This window comes from Geotrypetes seraphini, chromosome 6, assembly GCF_902459505.1.
Source record: "Geotrypetes seraphini chromosome 6, aGeoSer1.1, whole genome shotgun sequence".
In the NCBI taxonomy this organism is placed as follows: Eukaryota; Metazoa; Chordata; class Amphibia; order Gymnophiona; family Dermophiidae; genus Geotrypetes; species Geotrypetes seraphini.
In genome coordinates, this window is record NC_047089.1 from 211,272,473 (window position 1) to 211,295,746 (window position 23,274).

The window sequence follows — 23,274 nt, forward strand, 5'->3', positions numbered from 1 at the left end:
GCCAAAAATAAGGAGCCATCGCGGAGGACTTTTGTCTAAATGCGTTCTTCTCCTTCATGATAACGCATGCCTTCACACTGCCACTGCACCTCTTGACACCATTTGGAGATTGAGATTTCAGATCGTGCAGCATCCTCCATACGGTCCTGATCTTGCTCCCTCTGATTAGGTGTTTGGAGCCATGAAGGATGCTTTGAGAGGACAAAGATTTGGAAGCGATGACGAGGTCAAAGAAGCGGTGCCTTCCTGGCTGAAGGCACAACCAAAAACATTTTTCCCCCCAATAGAATATAGAAGGAGGGCGAATATGTAGAAAAATCTATATATATAAAATCGGAGGTATGTATGTGTGTATGTATGTGTGTGTGTGTGTGTATGTGTCGCGATCACGCAAAAACGGCTTGACCGATTTGAACGAAACTCGGTATGCAGATCCCTCACTACCTGGGGTGATATGTTCTGGGGGTCTCGCGGCCCACCTGCACACGTGGGCGGAGCAACAAACAGAACATCAGATTTCACCCATTCATGTCAATGGAAAAAATGTAAAAAGCTGCCATTCTCACAGTAATTCCAACTACCTGGGGTGATATGTTCTGGGGGTCTCGCGCCCACCTGCACATGTGGGCGGAGCTACAAACAGAAAATCAGATTTCACCCATTCATGTCAATGGAAAAAATGTAAAAAGCTACCATTCTCACAGTAATTCCAACTACCTGGGGTGATATGTTCTGGGGGTCTCGCGGCCCACCTGCACATGTGGGCGGAGCTACAAACAGAACATCAGATTTCACCCATTCATGTCAATGGAAAAAAAGTAAAAAGCTGCCATTCTCACAGTAATTCAAAAACGGCTTGACCGATTTGAACGAACCTTGGTATGCAGATCCCTCGATACCTGGGGTGATATGTTATGGGGGTCTCGCGGCCCACCTGCACACGTGGGCGGAGCTACAAACAGAAAATCAGATTTCACCCATTCATGTCAATGGAAAAAATGTAAAAAGCTGCCATTCTCACAGTAATTCCAACTACCTGGGGTGATATGTTCTGGGGATCTCGCGGCCCAACTGCACACGTGGGCGGAGCTACAAACAGAAAATCAGATTTCACCCATTCATGTCAATGGAAAAAATGTAAAAAGCTGCCAACGCAAAAACGGCTTGCCCGATTTGAACGAAACTTGGTATGCAGATCCCTCACTACCTGGGGTGATATGTTCTGGGGGTCTCGCGGCCCACCTGCACACATGGGCGGAGCTACAAACAGAAAATCAGATTTCACCCATTCATGTCAATGGAAAAAATGTAAAAAGCTGCCATTCTCACAGTAATTCAAACACGGCTTGACCGATTTCAACGAAACTTTGTATGCAGATCCCTCACTACCTGGGGTGATATGTTCTGGGGGTCTCTTCACCCAAGAATTTATATGTTCTTGCTCCTGGAGGTGAAACTAAAAATGTTGTTTATAATCAATTTTTGTGTTAGTTGAATTGTATTCATTTTGTCAAATATTTCACATTATAATTTGAATATTGTACTTTTTATAAAGCTGTAAAAAAATAATTTCATTCACCACTATAAAGTATCTTTATTTGAATCCATTTACAGTGTTATTGCTATAATTAAATACCCGTGCAACGCCGGGGCATCAGCTAGTGACATATAATTTGTATCTCTAATTGAATTATACATCTCATCACCTCCCCTTTTACAAAACCATAGCGCGATTTTTAGTGCTGCCCACAGCAGTAACAGCTTTGACACGCATAGGAATTCTATGAGCATCAGAGCTGTTACTGCTGCGGCCAGTACTAAAACCATGGTTTTGAAACGTCCTCATATTTGCCAGTGCCAAGAAACAAGATTTAACAACTGCCTTGAAAGAAAGTTCAAAGTTGACCTGAGTTCAGCATCTAGGATATGAGGACAGACTTATAGAACTCAATATATCTGTCTTCTGGAAGAAAGGTGGGAGAGAGGGGATATGATAGAGATGTTTAAATATTTCCATGGCATTAATGTACAGGACACGAGCCTCTGTCAAATGAAGGAAAACTCTGGCGTGAGAGGGCATAGGATGAAGTTAAGAGGTAATAGACTCAGGAGTAATCTAAAGAAATTATTTTTTACAGAAAGGGTGGTAGGTGCATGGAATAGTCTCCCGGAAAAAGTGATGGAGACAAAGATTGTATCTGAATTCAAGAAAGCTTAGGACAGGCACGTGGTGGGATCTCGAAGGGAGAGGAGGTGATACTGGATGTTTTGGGTGGGCAAAATGGATGGGCCATTTAAGAACAGAAGAATAGCCTGACTAATCTAATCTAATCTTCATTTTATATACCGAATCTACTCCCTAAGGAGCTCGACTCGGTTTACAGTTCGTTAAAAAATGAAACATAACAAGTAAAAACTGTGGGATGAAAACAGAGATTGCTTAGATTAGATGGATGGAAAAGGTTAGAAAAAAGTATGTTGAATTGCTTAAAATTACTATACGACAGCTAAAATCAGATTAACTATTGTGAAAACAATCAGGTTTTTAAACTTTTTCGGAATTGAAATAATTGATCAGACCAATGGTCCATCCAGATCAGTATCCTGTTTTCACAGAGGCCAATCCAAGTCACAAGTACCTGGCAAAAAAACACACATAGTAGCAGCATTCCATGCTACCGATCCAGGGCAAGCAGTGGCTTGGGCCATCTCTTCTTATTTTTACCAACACATTAGGCATTTTCAAACTTTGTTTTGTTGAGGGAATGGCTTTGAAACTTGCCCTTTTGCTGCACCATTTGCCTGGAACAGACTGGCTGAGTCAGTATGTCAGGCTCCATCTCTGGCAGTTTTCAAATCTAGGCTAAAAGACCATTTTTTTTAAAGGCTGCTTTTAACTCCTAACTCTTACCAGTGTCTGTTCTATCATTCCCTCTGAGTGAAATTCCCTAACTTCTATTTGTCTCGTTTGTTTTTATTAGATCGTAAGCTCTATCGAGCAGGGATGGTCTCTTACATGTTTAATGGACAGCACAGCATACATCTGGCAGCACAAAAGAAATAAGTAGTGGTAGTAATAATGTACAGTACTTGCCTTATAAGATCTTAGCCAATGGCACGGCAGCTCTAATGGTGCTCGATGACATATGTGCCAGCTTCCAGTACATTTCAGCAGCTAGTTAAACAAGGTGACCAGGAAACAGGGCAAAACATTTTATATTTTATATGCAATAAATATGATGATGAAATGATCATAAATGCATATGGTTAAAATGCAATAATTAGGATGTATTTATATAACATATATTCATTGATTAATTCCAACCTGCAGCCCTGTGAAGTATTTTGTGCAGCCCCGGTCAAGGGTGATGCAGTGTTTTCTTCTGCTGCCCCCGGGTGTTTATCGTCTTGCCGGCTCCCTCCTCTGTCTTGCTGCAGCGTTTGCGCGGCCCCAGAAACATTTTTTCGGCTAATGCGACCCAGGGAAACCAAAAGGTTGGACTCCCCTGGATTAAATCATGATACACTAATAAAAAGCACAGTTACTTACCGTAACAGGTGTTATCCAGGGACAGCAGGCAGATATTCTTAACGTATGGGTGACGTCACCGACGGAGCCCCGGTACGGACCTTTTTAACTAGAAAGTTCTAGTTGGCCGCACCGCGCATGCGCGAGTGCCTTCCCGCCCGACGGAGGAGTGCGTGGTCTCCAGTTAAGATAAGCCAGCTAAGAAGCCAACCCGGGGAGGTGGGAGGGTCGTAAGAATATCTGCCTGCTGTCCCTGGATAACACCTGTTACGGTAAGTAACTGTGCTTTATCCCAGGACAAGCAGGCAGCATATTCTTAACGTATGGGTGACCTCCAAGCTAACAGAGAGGGAGGAGGGATGGTTGGCCATTAGGAAAATAAATTCTGTAACACAGATTGACCAAAGTGTCCATCCCGTCTGGAGAAGGTATCCAGACAGTAGTGAGAAGTGAATGTGTGAACTGAAGACCAAGTGGCCGCCTTGCAGATTTCCTCAATAGGCGTGGAACGGAGGAAAGCCACAGAAGCAGCCATAGCTCTGACCCTATGGGCCGTGACAGCTCCTTCCAGTGACAGGCCGGCCCGAGCATAACAGAACGCAATACAGGCAGCAAGCCAATTGGACAGCGTTCGTTTAGAGACAGGATGACCCAGACGGTTAGGATCGAAGGTCAGAAAAAGCTGAGGAGATGAGCGGTGAGCCCTGGTACGGTCAAGGTAGTAAGCAAGGGCACGCTTACAATCCAGCGTGTGTAACGCCTGTTCCCCAGGATGAGAATGGGGTTTTGGGAAGAAGACAGGCAGCACAATGGACTGGTTGAGGTGAAAGGCTGAAACCACCTTGGGGAGGAATTTAGGATGGGTGCGCATAACCACCTTGTCATGGTGAAAAACAGTGAACGGTGGATCGGCGACCAGTGCATGCAGCTCACTGACCCTCCTGGCAGAGGTGATGGCAATGAGGAAAAGCACCTTCCATGTGAGAAGTTTGAGTGAAGTGGTAGCAAGAGGCTCAAAGGGAGGTTTCATGAGGGCTGACAAAACCACATTGAGGTCCCAGACGACCGGAGGAGGCTGTAGAGGTGGGTTGATATTGAAAAGGCCTCGCATGAACCGGGAAACCAGAGGATGAGCCGTGAGAGGTTTTCCGAGGATAGGCTCATGAAAAGCAGTGATGGCACTGAGGTGGACTCTGATTGAGGTGGACTTGAGGCCAGCATTAGACAGAGAGAGCAAATAGTCCAGTACGGTCTCCACCGCCAATGAGGTGGGGTTGTGATGATGCAGGAGGCACCAAGAGGAAAACCGGGTCCACTTCTGTTGGTAACATTGGAGTGTGGCGGGTTTCCTGGAGGCATCCAAAATGCGACGGACAGGCTGAGATAGGTTCTCTGGAGAGGTCAGCCCGAGAGAAACCAAGCTGTCAGGTGGAGGGAAGACAGATTGGGATGCAGTAGAGACTGATGCTGCTGAGTAAGCAGAGTAGGAAATACAGGAAGAGGAATGGGCTCCCTGGAGCTGAGCTGAAGCAGAAGGGAGAACCAGTGCTGTCTGGGCCACCGAGGGGCGATGAGAATCATGGTGGCCCTGTCCTTGCGGAGTTTGAACAAGGTCCGCAACAGCAGAGGAAGTGGAGGGAAGGCATAGAGGAACCGATCCGTCCAGTCGAGCAGGAATGCATCCGGGGCCAGACGATGCGGAGAGAAGAGTCTGGAACAGAACTGGGGCAGCTGATGGTTGTGAGGAGCTGCAAATAGGTCCACCTGCGGGGTACCCCAGCGAGCAAAGATGGAGTGGAGTGTGGGAGGATCCAGAGTCCACTCGTGAGGTTGAAGGATGCGGCTGAGATTGTCGGCCAGGGAGTTCTGTTCGCCCTGGATATAGACAGCTTTGAGGTAAAGATTGTGGGCCGTGGCCCAGGTCCAGATTCGGAGGGCCTCCTGACAAAGGGGACGAGATCCGGTGCCGCCTTGCTTGTTGATGTAGTACATGGCGACTTGATTGTCCGTGCACAGGAGAAGAACCTGGGGGTAGAGGAGATGCTGGAAAGCCTTGAGAGCATAAAACATGGCTCTGAGCTCCAGGAAGTTGATGTGATGTTGACGCTCCTGAGGGGTCCAGAGTCCCTGGGTGCGGAGATCGCCCAAGTGAGCCCCCCATGCATAGGGGGAAGCATCCGTGGTGATGACCATGGAGTGGGGGGGGGGGGGGGTAGATGAAAAAGAAGTCCCCTGGAAAGATTTGAGGAGTTCAACCACCATTGAAGAGATTGCTGAAGAGACGATGTCACAGAGACGGGATGAGAAAGAAGATTCGTGGTCTGTGACCATTGGTTGGCAAGGGTCCATTGCGGTATCCTGAGGTGGAGTCGCGCCAGAGGAATCACATGGACTGTCGAGGCCATGTGGCCCAGAAGGACCATCATCTGCCGAGCAGGGATGGATGGATGGAGGAGCACCTGTCGACAAAGGTGAAGTAGGGTGCGGTGCCGGTCGATAGGAAGGAACGCCCTCATCTGGTTGGTATCGAGAACCGCTCCGATGAACTGAAGGCGTTGTGTGGGGAGCAGATGCGACTTGGGATAATTGATCTCGAATCCCAAGAGATGGAGGAAAGAGATGGTTTGATGAGTGGCTTGGAGCACAAGTGGAGACGTAGTCGCTTTCACCAACCAATCGTCCAAGTAGGGGAACACCTGTAGGTTGTGGGACCTGAGGAAAGCCGCTACCACAATCAGGCATTTGGTGAACACTCTGGGTGATGATGCGAGACCAAAAGGCAGTACCTTATACTGATAGTGGTGATTCTGTATCTGGAATCGAAGGTAGCGACGTGAAGCCTGATGGATTGGAATGTGAGTGTAGGCCTCCTTGAGGTCCAGGGAACATAGCCAGTCGTGTTGAGATAGAAGAGGATAAAGTGTGGCAAGGGAGAGCATTTTGAACTTTTCTTTGACCAGACACTTGTTGAGGTTCCTGAGGTCTAGGATGGGACGAAGATCTCCCGTTTTTTTGGGTACCAGGAAGTAGCGGGAGTAAAATCCCTGACCTCTTTGGTCTGGAGGAACTTCTTCGATGGCGTTGAGGAGGAGGAGGGATTGGACCTTCCTGAGGAGGAGCGGAGTTTGGGAGGAGTGAGAAGCAGACTCTACGGGAGGATGGTCTACAGGAAGAGTCTGGAACCTTAGTGAGTATCCGTGACGGATGATGTTGAGAACCCACAGGTCTGATGTGATGGCCTCCCAGCGTTGAAGAAAGATGGTGAGGCGGCCTCCGATAGGTTGAGGAAGAGGCATCGACGGTTGGAGACTGGCTATGCCCTGGAGAAAGGAGTCAAAAGGGCTGCGGGGGTTTAGTCTGAGGGGGAGGCTTGGTCGCCTGATGAGACTGAGATCGAGCCTGAGTGTGCTGTTGTTGGCGAGGCCGACGAGATTGTTGTTGAGGAGGATTAAGCGGCCTAGCAGAAAAACGACGTTGGTAAGAGGACTGAGGTCTGTATGGTCGTGCAGGTGGAGTCTTCTTTTTAGGCTTAATGAGGGTGTCCCATCTAGTCTCATGAGCCGAAAGTTTTTGTGTTGTGGTATCCAGAGACTCCCCAAAAAGTTCATCACCAAGGCAGGGCGCGTTGGCGAGGCGGTCTTGGTGATTCACATCAAGATCAGACACCCTAAGCCAGGCAAGGCGTCGCATGGCTACTGCCAGAGCAGAAGCTCGGGAAGTGAGCTCGAAGGAATCATAAATGGAGCGCACCATGAACTTTCTGAGCTGAAGGAGGGTGGAAATTTGCTGCTGAAACAGTGGGACCTTGCGTTCAGGTATATACTTTTGTAAAGCAGAAAGTTGTTGTACCAGGTGTTTCATATAAAATGAAAAATGAAAGGTGTAGTTGTTGGCTCTGTTAGCCAGCATGGCATTCTGGTACAGGCGCTTTCCAAATTTGTCCATTGTTTTTCCCTCTCTGCCAGGAGGGGTGGAGGCATAAACACTGGAGCCTTGAGATTTTTTGAGAGTGGATTCTACCAAGAGACTCTCATGGGGCAATTGGGGTTTATCAAATCCCGGAATAGGGATGACCCGGTATAAACTGTCCAGTTTTCTAGGGGCACCTGGAACAGTAAGGGGATTCTCCAAATTTTTATAAAAAGTTTCCCGTAGGATATCATGTACGGGCAGTTTAAGAAATTCCTTGGGAGGTTGGTCGAAGTCCAAGGCTTCTAAAAAGGCCTGGGACTTCTTGGAGTCGGACTCAAGTGGTATGGAAAGAGCCGCCGACATCTCCCGAAGGAATTTAGTGAAGGAGGATTGCTCGGGTTTGGAGGTGGATTCAGCCATGGAGGGTTCCTCATCTGTAGAAGAGGCATCCTCCTCGGTACCGAGTGGGGATTGCTCCCATAAGTCTGGATCCCTGATAGCCGGCTCAGTATGGCGGGTTTTAGAAAGGGACTTGCCAGATCGCATGGATACGGTGCCGGGAGATGAAGACCGGCGTCGATCCCTGTCCTGGGAGGAGTGGTGCCGATCCCGGTCCCGAGACGACCGGTGTCGATCTTGGGGCTGGGAGGGGTCCTCTGCAGCGCAAGTCTGAAGTGCAGGCTGGGCAGATAAGACCGGCATGGAAGTGTCCATCGGTACCGAGGGGGTGGACACCGGTGGAGTGGTGCGAGGCTCGGGCTGGACCGGTACCGGAAGGAGCGGTGCCAGTAGGGTCGGAAGGAGCTGTTGGAGTTGCTGTTGAAGCTGCTCATGGAGTTTGTCCTGGAGGATAGAAACATAGAAACATAGAAAAAGACGGCAGAAAAGGGCTATAGCCCACCAAGTCTGCCCACTCCAAATACCCGCCCTCTGATTTCACTCCCCTAGGGATCCCCTGTGAATATCCCACCTTCTCTTAAAGTCCGACACGCTGTTGGCCTCAATCACCTGCAGTGGGAGTTTGTTCCAATGATCCACCACTCTTTCAGTGAAGAAGTATTTTCTGGAGTCGCTATGGAACTTCCCTCCCCTGATTTTTAGCGGATGCCCCCTGGTGTTCGAGGGTCCCATGAGGTAGAAGATATCTTCTTCCGACTCGATACGGCCCGTGATGTACTTAAACGTTTCAATCATATCACCCCTCTCTCTTCGTTCCTCAAGTGAGTACAGCCTCAGTTTATTCAGTCTTTCTTCATACGTGAGATCTTTGAGCCCCCAGACCATCTTTGTGGCCATTCGCTGAACTGACTCGATTCTCTGCACATCCTTCCGGTAGTGAGGTCTCCAGAATTGAACGCAGTACTCCAAGTGAGGCCTCACCATGGTCCTGTACAGCGGCATCATAACTTCAGGTCTCCTGCTGACAAAACCTCTACGAATACAACCCATCATTTGCCTTGCCTTGGAGGTAGCTTTCTCCACTTGATTTGCAACCTTCATGTTATCACTAATGATCACCCCTAGATCTCGTTCCGTCGTGGTCCTGGCCAAGGTCTCACCATTTAGTATGTAAGTTCTGTGCGGGTTTTTCTTTCCCAGGTGCATTACCTTACACTTTTTAGCATTGAAGCCTAGCTGCCATGTTGCTGACCACCGTTCCAGCAGCAGTAGATCCTGTGTCATATTATCAGGCATGGTGTTTTTACCTACTATGTTGCAAAGTTTGGCGTCGTCGGCGAACAGTGATACCCTTCCTCTAAGTCCTTGGGTCATATCTCTTATGAATAGGTTGAATAGAATCGGGCCCAAGACCGACCCCTGCGGCACTCCACTGATCACGCCTGACATTTTGGACGGGGTACCGTTTACCACCACCCTCTGAAGTCTACCACTCAGCCAATCCTCAATCCATGTAGTTAGAGTGTCCCCTAATCCTATCGACTTCAGCTTGTTCAATAACCTTCTGTGTGGGACGCTATCAAAAGCTTTACTGAAGTCTAGATATACCACATCCAATGACTCTCCGGCATCCAATTGTCTAGTAACCCAGTCGAAAAAGCTGATTAGGTTAGATTGGCAGGATCTGCCCTGGGTGAATCCGTGCTGGTGGGGATCACGTAGGTTTTCCTCGTCTAGGATTGTATCAATATTTTGTTTAATCAGTGTTTCCATGAGCTTGCACACTATAGATGTGAGACTCACCGGTCTGTAGTTTGCCGTCTCTGTTCTGCAGCCCTTCTTGTGGAGTGGGATAACGTTGGCGGTTTTCCAGTCCAAGGGGACTCTTCCTGTGCGTAGGGAAAGATTGAAAAGAACAGATAGTGGTTCTGCCAGGACTTCTCTCAATTCCCTGAGCACTCTGGGATGTAGGTTGTCCGGTCCCATGGCTTTGTTCACCTTGAGTCTTGATAGTTCGTAGTAGACGCTACTGGGCGTAAACTCGAAGTCCAGAAACGGGTCATTCTGGCTGTCTCCCATCTGAAGCTGTGGACCAGCTCCCGGCGCTTCACATGCGTCTTCTTAGCTCCGCGGAAACGAAGAAACTGGAGACCACGCACTCCTCCGTCGGGCGGGAAGGCACTCGCGCATGCGCGGTGCGGCCAACTAGAACTTTCTAGTTAAAAAGGTCCGTACCGGGGCTCCGTCGGTGACGTCACCCATACGTTAAGAATATGCTGCCTGCTTGTCCTGGGATAATATTTTGTCTCCCTCCTCCTCTCTCTGTCTCTCTATACACACCAAGCTAAAGTTCCTAGATAAGTTGTTTAAATACAAAATTATAGACAAGCCTAGTGATGAATGTATATTTATATATAGAAATGCTGGCTGACTGTACATTGCTGCACAGTAGGTACAGAAATTAATCATTTTTGCACAGTTAACCACTGTTGATTTTTACAATGCCTGTTCAGATTTTCTTTTTTGCTCTGACCGTTGGGTGTTTTCAGCTGTGAGCAGGGTCAGGGCATTTCTTCCCGTTTCAGGCCAGTTATATTTTTAGACACTCAGTGACAGATTATCGAAGAAATGTGTGTGTCCTTGCTCCCATGGAGGGAGCTCGGCCACAAAAGATGTCACTTCTTATCAGCCTAAATCCAGGACTCCTCCTTCACTGGACTTATATAAGGAGGTGGTGGGGGGCAGAGCACCTCTACAGAGCAACTTAGCCCTACTTTCCCCTCCGGCTCAGCGCGAGAGGACAATCAGATAGCCAGCTATGCTGCCAGCCACTTTTAAGCTCTGTGCTGGAATCTCATACAAGCACATGAGGAACATGAGAGGTGGGTAATGCAGCCTTGCGCTTCTGTGTGTTTTACGCTCCGTCTAGTCTGGGTCAGTGTTTCTCAACTCAGTCTTGGAGTACCCCCTTGCCAGTCATGTTTTCAGGATAGCCACAATGCATGAAAGAAGTTTGCATAAAATGGAGGCAGTGTATGCAAATCAAATTTATGCATATTTGGTAGTGGGTATCCAGAAAACCTGACCAACTGGGTACTCCAGGACTTGAGCTGAGAAACACTGATCTATGGTCTCCTAGCATCTGCTAGGGGTAAAGCGCGAACCTTACAGATCTAAACCTGCACATCCTTAAAAATCTGAGGTCCGTGCCACTTTTAGTCCCAGCATAGGTTATGGCTCTGACAGACCTCTATGACACTTTAGCTGTGATGGATCCTAATGCTTTTCTCTCCCTATGTCAGGGGTGTCAAAGTCCCTCTTCGAGGGCCTCAATCCAGTCAGGTTTTCAGGATTTCCCTAATGAATATGCATGAGATCTATTTGCACGCATTGCTTTCATTGTATGCTAATAGATCTCATGCATATTGATTGGGGAAATCCTGAAAACCCGACTGGATTGCGGCCCTCGAGGAGGGACTTTGACACCCCTGCCCTATGCTGAGTCTAAAAGTGGCACAGACCTCAGATTTTTAAGGATGTGCAGTTAAGATCCGTGAGGTCGGCATTTTACCCCTTCCCATTTGCTACCGATTTGTTGCACAGGCCCATCCTGTTGCTGAGCTCACGTTATTCCTGCTCATTCACTGACATGGGGAAAGGGTGCGACTGTCTCATCGGTAACAACTTTGACTCCCATTTTCAACCCAGATCTTTTCGTCTGTCAGAGGAAGCTGCCGTGAGTGAGGTAATATGCAGTCTCGGAGAAGAGAAAGAGCGACTGTGATTTGCTCAATGTGGCATAGCCTGCGTGCAGCACTAATTTAAGCTGGTTCCCGTTCTCGGTCCCAGAACTGCTGCACAGCATCTCATCCCAGCCCAAATTGATTTAAGGCTTCTTGTACCATGCCCGCAATGACTCTTGTCAGGACTCGGACTTCGATGACATTTTTCTCCCTCTCTTTTCAGGCTTGAGAAGAACAGCAGCTGCTGCCATTAGTCATGAACTGGGCAAACTGGCTGGACCGGGTCCCAGTAAATGGATCAATCAAGTTCGCAGAAGAAGCTCCTTACTAAGTAAGAAAGCCACCACTTCATTTTGTTATTAACATCATACCTTTGAAATTATTTTTTTTTTTAAATTCTTTATTCATTTTCAAAATTACATTAAGTGTAAAATATATTCATTCACAGTAACAATAAATATATCACTTATAAACAATCATTGGTACATTATATAAATTTTATCCCTTCCCCTTTCCCATCCCTCCCAACCATATATTCCATTATTATATAATATATGTAATAATAAAATACCCCCCTCCCTACATCCTGAACTGATACATAAAAGGGAAATAATTTTACTTAATCCTTACAATATTTTGTTAATGGTTTCCACACATCCTGAAATTTCTTAAAGTATCCCTTTTGTAAAGCAATAAATCTTTCCATTTTATAGATCTGGCATAAAGAATTCCACCAAAAGTAAATATAGATACCTTTGAAATAATTTTTGTAAACCGCTGTGGGTGAATCTCTTTATGAAAAAGGCAATTAACAAATCCCAATAAATAAATTTGTCCATCTGGAACTGCAGTTCAGCAGACCTCCTTAGAGAAATTTATTTTTTCCCCACACATTTTTCACTGATCCATAGCAATGCAGCTACAGATTACCTATACAGCTGAGGACAAAGCAATAGCTACTGCTACTTTGAAACGCTCTAGCCCAGTGGTCTCAAACTCGCAGCCCCCCAGGTACTATTCTGCGGCCTGCGGTCTGGAAGCGATGATCGAGAGTCAGCTCCCTTGCTGCGGTCTTTTTTCCATTCAAATCTGTGGGTGGTGGCTCCTTGTATGATCCACGCCTGTGTCGGAAGCCTCTCCAACATCATGACATCAGAGAGAAGGCTTCCAACACAGGCGCGCATCGCGTGAGGAGCCGCCACCCACGGCTTTGAATGGAAAAAAGACTGCAGCAAGGGAGCCGACTCTTGATCATCGCATCCAGGGAAGGAGGGAGGAGGAAGAGAAATGCTGCTGCTGCACGGGAGGGGGAAGAAGAAAAATGCTGTAGCTGCTGCAGAGGGAAGGGGGGAGGGAAATGCTGCTGCACCCAATTGGAGAGATAGAGAGATGGAGGGAGAAGGAAGACAAGGGAGAGAGGAACAAGAGATGCCAAGTCCAAGGGAGGGAAAGGAAAGGAGATACCAGACCATAAAGGAAGAGGGAGAGATGCCAGGGCATGGGGGGGGGGGGAGGGAAGGAGACAGATGCCAGACCAGGGGAAAGGAAGAAAGGAGGGAGGGTGAGAAAGGAAGGAGAGAGATATCAGACTGTGGAAATAGGGAGGGAAGATGAGAGAGATAGGAAAGGAAGGTAAGATATGGAAAAGTAGATTTTGTGAAGAAAGCAGAAAAATGGAAAAATTGAATGTTAAGTTAATGCCAAAGATGGATGCAAGGCAGAAAGTGAAGATGTAGAGAAAAACAGTCAATGGACAAGAAGGCCTTGGAAACATAGTTAAAAGCACAGAAAAATAAAGTCACCAGACAACAAAGGTAGGGAAAATGATTTTATTTTCAATATAGTGATTAAAATGTGTCAGTTCTGAGAAAAGAAAGATGTTAAACTTGAACTGTGAGGGCTGCAGCAAAAATAGTTAATGTCTTATTAAAGAAATGACAATTTTGCATGAGGTAAAACTCTCTATAGTTTATAAATCTTTCCTTTAACTTTATATTTTATAAATCTTTTCTTTAACAGAATTTTACTTCATGCATAATTGTCATTTCTTTAATAAGACATTAACTATTTTTGTTGCGGCCCTCCAAGTAGCCACAGATCCAAAATGTGGCCATTCAAAGGCTTTGGGTTTGAGACCACTGCTCTAGCCCCATCCTGGGCTATGCTGCTTCAATAGTAAAGTGCTTGCTCTTTCTAGGTTCCAGGTTCGAAGAGAAGCCGTACAGTGAAGTGGAAATGTCCTACATCCAACAGGGGGAGGAGGCACTGCAGAAGTCGCTGAGCATCCTAGGAAATCAGGAGGGCTGGAAAGCAGAGATCACAGCTGTACGTGTGCATTTTTTTTTAAACTCCCACTTCCATCCTAACAGATTCTAAGCCTTGTTTAAATACCACTTTAATACACATGGAGGTTTAGGGTCAACCACTAAGTGGCTTGTCGATTGTGGGTGCAAACTGTTGACTTGAAAGGGGGGAGGGGGAAGAAAATCAATGGTCCTTTCTTTCTTTTTTTCTTAATTCTGCAGGACCACAAAATTTGACACTAGTATTGCTTTGTCTAGTCCTTGTTCACTTCTAGGGAAGGGGAGGGTTTGCTAGTAGACATTAATTCCCTTCAAGAGGAGATACACTTCCCCCTCTGAATCCGCGGTTTCAGCATCCGCAGATTCAGTTATTCGCGATTTTAAACCCAAAAAACCATTTAAATTTTTCAGGCTATTTTAAGCCCTGTAAGCCCCTCGTTAATCCATACCTGGTGGTCTAGCGGGTTTTCGTGAAAGGAGCGATCTTCCCACGCTCCTGCCCTGTGCAGATCGCTTATAGGAAATGGCTGCCTTGAGCTCCCGTAGTCTCTCGAGACTACGACGTGAGCTCAAGTCAGCCGTTTCCTATGCGTGATCTACACGGGGCAGGAGCATGGGAAGATCGCTCCTGCCCTGAAAACCCGCTAGACCATCAGGTAAGGCTTGGGGAGGGGGGAAGTGGGGGGGGGGGCTTATAATAGCCGGGGGAAGCGGGGGTTAGGGGAAGAACCGGCCCAAATATTATTTGTGGTTTTTTAATATTCACGGGCCGGCTCTGCCCTAACCCCCGTGGATACGGAGGAAGAAGTGTATATCATTTTGTTTGTTGATACCTTGTATGCTGTTTGGTTATAGCCTTAGTTGGAGTTGTGTTTTTATACTGAAGGCAGTCAAGGACCCTAAGAGAACTCTGAAGAAGGCATTTTAATTTTGCCAAAACACAGCCCTTGTTGGCTCATTTATATTTTATACATTATTTGGTTTTTATCATGTGGATTGTTTTTAAGCTTTCCAAATAACTTAAAAGCAATAAACTACAAACTGGTAAATTCTCTCTTCTGTTGCACAATCTTTTAATTTTAACCACTTAGGAAAATGGAGACAAAGTTCTGAGTAAGGTCCTGCCAGACATTGGCAAAGTCTTCCGGCTGGAGGTGATCTTAGATCAGCCCTTAGATAATCTCTACAGGGAACTAGTGGACAATATGGAGCAGATGGGAGAGTGGAACCCTAATGTCAAAGAAGTCAAGGTACAGAATGTGGTGCTTGGACATTTGGATAGTATGATTGACAGAAGAAAACATTCATAAAAAAAACCTCCACATATCAAAATATGGCATCTGTGGTAAACAGTGACCACATCAAAAGCACGCCGGACATTGGCACGCTGATAATCATGCCCTAACATTTGCACACAGGCCAAATGCACGCCACCGCTCTGACTGCTATCAGGCCTTCCCGGTTGTGCTCTGAGAGGTGTGTGTGGGGGGGGCACCCCCCCTTCACTTACAGCTCCCATTGAGGGGGGGGGCCTGGGGGGGAGCCCCCAGTACACTAAAAATATGCACTCTCCTCCCTAAGCCCAGCTCTTCTGCTCTGAGGGTGTGTGTGTGGGGGGGAACTCCCCTACAATTGCACTTTCTATTGGGTGATGCCAACACGGTCTCAATTTTAACATTGCCACAACTCCCCCCCTACACTTACAATTACGCCCTGAAAATCCTGCTCCCTTCATTCATGCACTTGTTGGTATAAACATTTGACAGAGCGGAATTGTCAGGACATAATTGTCCTGTGCGCTGCTGACTGAACCGTGGTAAACTATAAAAGCTGCCAAGTAAAGAAAGACACTGTACTAATATCAGCAAGCAGCCAAACTTGTTTTGCTAATCTAATGCTGCCAATGCCACTGTAACAGGCAGACTTTCTGTGGTTACCTCTGCAGATCTTGCAAAAAATTGGGAAAGACACAATGATCACCCACGAAATTGCAGGAGACACACCAGGCAACATTGTGGGGCCCAGGGATTTTGTGAGCGTGCGCTGCAATAAGCGACGGGGTTCTACCTGTGTCCTGGCTGGTATGTCCACCAGAGCTGGAGCTATGCCAGAACAGAAAGGATATGTGAGGTAGGTTGTGCTACTTATCACTCTCTCTTAGAAGTAAAGTTGCTTTCACTTCTAGTGCGGGATGCAGGAGTTTCCACACTTTTAGGGAAAGGACATGGCAAATCATCCACAGGGCCCATGGGATATGCTGTTTGGAGTCTACCAAATTGCAGATCAGGCCCTTTTAAAAATTTGGGATGCTGAAGCAGGGTGGGGGCAGGGAACACGATTCATACAATCGTAGCACATTTTCAATACTAAGGGGTCCTTTTATCAAGCTGCGGTAGGAGTTTAATGCGCATAATACTGCCGCGTTAAACCAGCTGCTGCTCTAGCCGCTAACGCCTGCATTGAGCTGGCAGATTTTTAGCCGTCCACGGGGGTTAACGCGTGATGAAATGCCCGACGCACTAACCCCGCTAGTGCGGCTTGATAAAAGGACCCCTAAGTTGTAGATTTCTCAGCAGAAAAAAAGGATGTAAAAACCACCCACTTAACAACTAGTGGCTAGTGCTCAAACAACTTATGAATTCAAAGTAATAAGTACAATATAATTTTTTAAATTATTTAGTTTATAAGGGAGGCAAGAATTTCAGCCCACTTGATGTTACCAATGGTAACTCCATTACAAGCACAGGTCAAAAACCTCCCTTAATCTCCTTCAAATTAAATATACAATTTATATATTTTGCATTGAGCTTGAATGAACCAAAACTAACAAGTCAATTCTGGAAGAGAGAAGACCGGCTTTGTCACTTGAAATCCAAATTATGAAGTTACAACACTCTTATTTTGGTCACACTGTCAGAAGGGAAAGATCTTTGGAGGAAGACATCATGTTTGGGAATATAAAAGGCACCAGATGGCTGGACCTGTTGAAAACAATCATAGGGTTGATGCTGGAGAACCTTTACCAGACTAGCACAAAACTGATTTCTTTTTAGATCTGTAATTTATGTATTGATAACATATTGTAATGATTAGACACCTTTTTACACTAAAAGTATAATTATAATTATGGGAAAGGGGGATATATAGCTATATTATTGGTTTAATCAATATTTTTGAATATATTCTATGTAAGATTTGTTTGATTTATAATATTTGTGGAAAGGGAGGGTGGAGAAGGGGCTTAATTTAGGTATTAAAGATAATATTAGTAAAGAAATTCAAGTGATAGATATGATTCAATTGATGTAATATTGTACACTTGTTGTAAGACGGAAAAATAAATAAAGAATTGGAAAAAAAAAAAGATCTGTAATTTATCAAGTCACTAGGACTGGAACACGAGTCAATGGCACCTAACAAACAAACTTGAATCTGTGAATTGTATCTAATGAACTTTTTAACAATGCGGCAAAACAGCAGCATTTATGACACGATTCCAACAGGGAACGCTTACTAAATCAAATACAATTCACTTCTCTGCTGTGGACTTTCCATCGATGCTGCCTTTTTGCCAATTCCGAGTGCATTCATGGTCTGCTGCATAATTCCTCTGACAGCTGGAGGAATGCACTCAGAATTACACTAATGAGGCATTGATGGAAAGTCCACAGCACAAAAGTGAATTATATTTGATTTAGTAAGACAATAGCAGTTTAGCCCCTGCAGAAGGCTCTGGTGAAATGGAGATCCCCATTGGGATGATGTGAGTTTATTAGACTGAATAATGAGGACTAGCAGTGTGTCTCAACTCTGTTTTCTGTTCTATGTGAGCCATTGCAGCCCTGACAAAATGGCAGTGTGGCTGTGAAACATACATCGGCTGGCTGCACATAGTTGCTAGGAGTGTTTTTGAGTCAATTTTGAACTGCTATGTAGCTTCGTATTTTTCATCACTGTATTGTGCAATTAAGCTTTACTATAGTTTCAGCAGCGAAAGTTTTTTACGCCTGTGATGTGAGGTTGGTGGAGTGGGTTTCCCCCATTGTTTGACTGAGGCTTTTTCTTTCGCTTGCCTTGACCTGCACTGCTTAAGTGCTTAGCGTTCTTTTTGAATGGTCCTGTGGAGTTCTTTTGGATTAATTAGTATTGATTTTTCACCCCCTTTCCTCCTTTTGATTTTGTGAGTTTATTAGATACAACTCATACAATTTATATATTTTGCATTGAGCTTGAATGTGTATTACAGTATATTTTAATTTGGAAAAAGATTATAAGAAGTTTATATACCGCAGGAGCGTGAAGTTCTATGCAGTTTACAATGATTAAAAAGTTACAGATTGAGTAGTACTAACAGAGTTAAGATTTAGCGGTCAGTTATTGTGGGGAAAGATTGTTCAGTGTAGCTGCCTAAGTACTTTAGGAACAAATATGTTTTTAGATGTTTCCTAAATTCCCCATTAAGTATTCACAAGCATGGGCGGTTTGGGGACTTGCGATTGCGGGAGGGTTGGCATTGGCAGCATAAACATTACAACAGCATGCCTAACCCGCTGAGGTCCTTTCCTCCTTATAAATTAAAAATATTAAATAATTAAAAAGAGTATAAATTGTTCAGAACCTTCTTTACCCCCGTATCTGCCCTCAAAAGCATATAGCTGTACAGTATACATTTGAAAATATAGTGCATTCCTTTTCCTCCTCCCTCCATGTAAAAACAAGAAAAAAAAAAAAATTCCCCTTTTCCTTTATTAGGCCTTGTCACCACAGGTTGTAGGCCTGATGTGGTTGCAGGGCAGCTACATCTAAAAGGGAAATACTGCCCCATTATTTAGTTAAGACCCCTAGGAGTTTTCATAAGGGGCAAAGAGTATACCACATCACGGCTGTTCTTGAAAGCAAGTAGGGGCTGGCAGCAGAGAAAATGGCAAAAACTGAAGTGGGAACCGGAGGCATGGGACATTAAGAATAGGCCAGAAAAGTAAAATTCAGTGTTCCTTAGATTGGGGCCCCCTACACAGACAGTGTAACTATTTTCATTAAATAGTGCAGTGAAAGTTATTGCCTTTATGATGCTATTAAATATTTAAAAACTACTTTGGCATTGACAAAATGAACAATCCAGTTTTCTTTACTTTTTTAATTCTTCTAATGCCAACATGTTTCTTCTCCTACAGAGCAGAAAATGGACCAACCTGTATGGTTCTGCGTCCTTATGCTGAAAACCCTGGACAGACAAAGTTAACCTGGCTCCTTAGCATTGATCTGAAGGTTTGGGTCTAAAATTTTTACCTGGATTAAAAATAGCTGAAATAGTGGAATTCTAGTCACTACAAGCTGATGGCTGGTTACAGAAATCCTCTTGTAGGCCTGGGTTGTAACTAAAGCCAAAATTTTAATTGGTTATTTATATGATTTTTATGACACTATATTATTTGGTACATCAATGAGATTTAAAAGCCCAATTTCTGCAAATAATAATAAACTTCTATTGATATTGACAGGGGCTTCCATTCAGCAGATTACTGAAAATTGGAAATATTACACTAAACTTAATTTTAGGTGGAATTCAGTATGCCATATATATAAAATGGAAAGGGTGCTTGCCATGCAACAAGAAAATTATAATAAGTTTAAAAAGATTTGGGGGCCATTGATTATTTATTCTAATGATCAGACATCTTAAACACCTTAGTATTAGATAAGATATAGGGGGGGTGGGATTGTGATAGGTAATAATTGATAACTGTTTGTTATTAATGTATGGGTGGGTGGGATGGGACTCTTTTATATCTATATATTTGGGGGAATATAAGTAAGATTGTCAAGTGATTAGTTAAAATTTTTCTGATTGTTTATTATACACTTGTTGTAATATTTGAAAATGAATAAAAATTTTAAAAAAAAAAAAAAAAATTTGCTGAGACTATTTATAAAAGTAGCTAGTGTCCACACTAGGTCAAGTGACTAAACAGCAGCTCAGCTGTAGGCATTTAATCAGGTCTCCATTACTAGTGGGTTTGGTAAGCTAATTTAGGCAACAGCAAAACAGCATGAGTTTAGCTGCAAAGATGCATGTGTAATTAGTATCTTTCGCTTGAGTACACTTCTAAGCTTTTGTTGTAGATAGCTGATTAAGGTTTGCCAAGATGTAGAAATGCTATACCTAATAATAAAAAGGAATCCAGTTTATCTGAAAAATAAAAGCTAATTAGAAGGTAATTGTGATCTCATACCAACAGCAAGGTCTTGGGCTGGGCTGAGCAACTTAGGCATAAAAACAAAATATGTTAAGTCAGCCATGAGATACAACCTTTCATTCTCTGCTAGTAGACAAAATGAAGCCTAGCTCTCATTGAACAAAAGCACAGTATGGTATATGAACAGGTGGTATGAAAGAATAGCAAATTCCCATACTTATGGCAATTGTAGTATGATGGGGAGCGGAGCATCAGGCTGCTAGTTATTTTCCAGGTATGTTAAGGCTGGTTGCTAACACATGTGTTCTTATCTTTCAGGGCTGGCTGCCTAAAGCAATCATCAATCAGGTTCTCTCTCAAACCCAGGTAGATTTTGCTCACCACCTTCGCCAGCACATGGCTGTCAGACCTGCTCTGAATCCAGCTATTGCCTGTTGAAGACACACCAACCACGTGCATCTTACACCATTCGGCCAACCTGGTGCCTTGTACTTTGCAATACTTTTTCAGATTCTAATAAAGCAACACTTGCTTCTGGTCACTAACACAAGCCAAAAGCCATGACTTACATTAAATGCATTTGCATCTCTGTATTAAAAACTGGTTTTAGGGGGAGGTATTGTACTACTGAGGTAAAGGCTGTAATCTTCCTGCATGTATGTACCCTTCTGGTTTAAGATTGGTGTAGGAAATGGAGTACTTTCTACATTAGCTAATACTGCCTGCCACTTGTAGCAACCATTTCCTGTATTAAAGAAACAGGCTTACAGGCCATTCCATTTAATAACTACAGATAACACTAGAATATAATGCCTAAGCCAACCTTTGGCTTGGCTGCACCATGCAGGTATCTATTTATTAATATGAAACTGTACTTTGATTTTAATTTATTCTGTATAGCAAAAAGGAATTGTAGCTTTATGTAAAAAATGTAAATTAATTGTATATAGGCGAGGTTACGAGTCCACAGGATATACAATCTACACATTTCACCTTATATTCCTAATAGGGTAACATTAAAGCAGTATTTGCTAAACTGTTTTCCCTTTATTTAGAATGAGTGTGTGTGGTGGTGGAAGTCAGGAATAATAGTCTTAAAGATTGCAGTTACAACTTAAGCCAGTGGTCTTTACTAATTTTTAAGCTGGGGTCATTTTGAGCCCAAAAGGAGTGAAGGCGAGCTGACAAATGTCTTCTTAGGGCCATGACACCAACCAATGTTTTTAAACTTCCATCCCCACAAGAACACCTAACCTTGGTCACACATGCACAAAACAGTTAAACCCTCTAAATACAGGACCACAACTAAAACCCTAAAATGCTAGACTCTGCATGCAATACAAAACCAGAGAAATGTCCTTATACTTTGCACTGTTCAGGAAGAAAAGCAAATATATAAGTCTTGAGAATTTACATTTCAAAAACACAATTGAAAATAAAATCATGTTTCCTACTTTTGTTGTCTGGTGATTTTATTTTTTCTGATCATCTTGCATTTTCCTCTGTCTGTTTTCTTAAATTTTTTTTTCCAGGGCTTCCTTTTCATTTACTGTTTCTTTTTCTTCACTTTCTGCTCTATATCTTATCTTTAGTACTGAATTTTCACATTCATGATCATTTTTCTGCCACTTCCTCAGATCTATTTTTCCATCTCTTTTCCAGCATTCAGGTACACCATGTCCCCTTTCTCTCTTTTCTACCTTTCCTCTCCCCTCATTCATATGCAATATCTCCTCCCTCTCCACAATTTGGGAGTGACCCTGGGTAGACTGGGACATTCCTCCTCTCCAGGCAATCATGCATTTATTTTACACTCTCCCTTCCACGCCCCCCCCCCACCATATGCTGAAGCTGCAGTTCTCAGACCTTCCAGCATAGACTCTCAAGGGAACCTTGCCTCTTGCTGGCTCTGGAGCATCCTGCCTACTAGGACCAGAAAGTTATGCACAGAGAAAGCTTCTGGGGTCAGCAAGAGGTGAGGTTGCTTTAAGAAGTGACACTAGAAAGCTAGAGAACTGCAGCAGGGGAACAAAAGATACCAAACCGCAGGGAGAATGGAAGGGAGAACCATGGGGGAGCCTGAGTCCAATGCACCTCTGTGGCTATGCCCCTGCGAGCATCCTTCCCTGCCTGCCTACATCATGCCCATCTGACAGTTTTTCCAGCAGCAATTCAGGCAAGTTCTTTCTGGCCAACCCCCAAGGCCTTCTCTACAGAGAGAAAGACTGTCTGGATCACTGCTGGGAAGATGATCAAATGTGCAAGACACTGAACTTGGGGAAGGGGAGAAGACATGGTCAGGGTGCCTCAGCCAATCAGGGCCTTAGACTCCTCCCCGCGCATCGGATGATGCATCGGGGCATGGCCTAAGGCCGCACTCGGCGGCGGAGGAGGCGTGGAGCAGGAGGGACTGAGAACCCCTCCTGCTCCCAACAATATTAAGGTACAGGGAGGGGGTGGGTCTTGCCCGGTCATCCTGCTGGCCTCGGAGGAGGCCTGGAGCAGGAGGGAATGAGCACCCCTCCTGCTCCCAACGATTCTTAAAAGTAGGGGGAAGCGGGTGGGCCATCTGTCCGTCCATCCTGCCGGCCTAGCGGGGCTGCATTTGGGGGGGGGGGGCTTTATTTATTTATTTTTTTTAAACGAGCAGATATTTTGCGTGTGTAAAACACGCAAAATATCTGCCCAATTAAAAAAAAAAATTACAAGCCCTGACAGCAGTGACAGGAGGCTACTTCTCCTGTCACTACTGTCAGGGGCTGCTCATAAATCACCTCCGATCACCCCCATTTGAATATGACTGATTTGTGAATCAGTCGGACCTGCCTGAATCGGAAACAGATTGCTCCGATTTGGGCAGGTTAGTGAATCTAACCCCAAGTGAGAAAAATAAGAAAAGAAGCAGAGCAATTGCAAATGACTTCACGGATTGCTTGCAGAAATTGAAACTGGATATGTTTGCTAGTTCTCAGTCTAAGAGGGTGGAGCATGTGCTCACAGAAGTGTTGGATTTCTGCAACTCCCGGATTGCAGGTTTGGATTGAATACCTAGCGTATGGAATCCGGAAGGGATGTAACAGAATAAGCAATAGGCTTAAAGATGTTACTAACATAACTATTTTATAATGATAGCAAACACCTTTAGATGAAGTAAAATCAAATTTCATGGGCCAAGTACGGTAGGCAGATTT

The 23,274-nt window shown here is 44.7% G+C and overlaps 1 protein-coding gene across 1 annotated transcript; it reads left to right on the forward strand.

Annotated features, from left to right (window-relative positions):
- Window positions 1-10,566: 10,566 nt before the first annotated feature.
- On the forward strand, window positions 10,567-21,537 carry STAR (steroidogenic acute regulatory protein). The gene is made up of 7 exons (XM_033949837.1): window positions 10,567-10,722; window positions 11,807-11,914; window positions 13,781-13,908; window positions 14,978-15,136; window positions 15,832-16,016; window positions 19,061-19,154; window positions 20,402-21,537. Exons 1-7 carry the CDS (start codon window positions 10,659-10,661, stop codon window positions 20,519-20,521), a joined length of 858 nt encoding a protein of 285 aa, XP_033805728.1. The 5' UTR covers window positions 10,567-10,658; the 3' UTR covers window positions 20,522-21,537.
- Window positions 21,538-23,274: the final 1,737 nt, after the last annotated feature.

Excerpts from the sequence above, each read along its gene's own strand:
- STAR (XM_033949837.1), top strand. The coding sequence starts at position 10,659 with ATGCTGCCAGCCACTTTTAAGCTCTGTGCTGGAATCTCATACAAGCAC. Across the intron at positions 11,915-13,780 it reads CAGAAGAAGCTCCTTACTAA|GTTCCAGGTTCGAAGAGAAG; the intron begins GTAAGAAAGCCA and ends TGCTCTTTCTAG. Across the intron at positions 13,909-14,977 it reads GGAAAGCAGAGATCACAGCT|GAAAATGGAGACAAAGTTCT; the intron begins GTACGTGTGCAT and ends TTAACCACTTAG.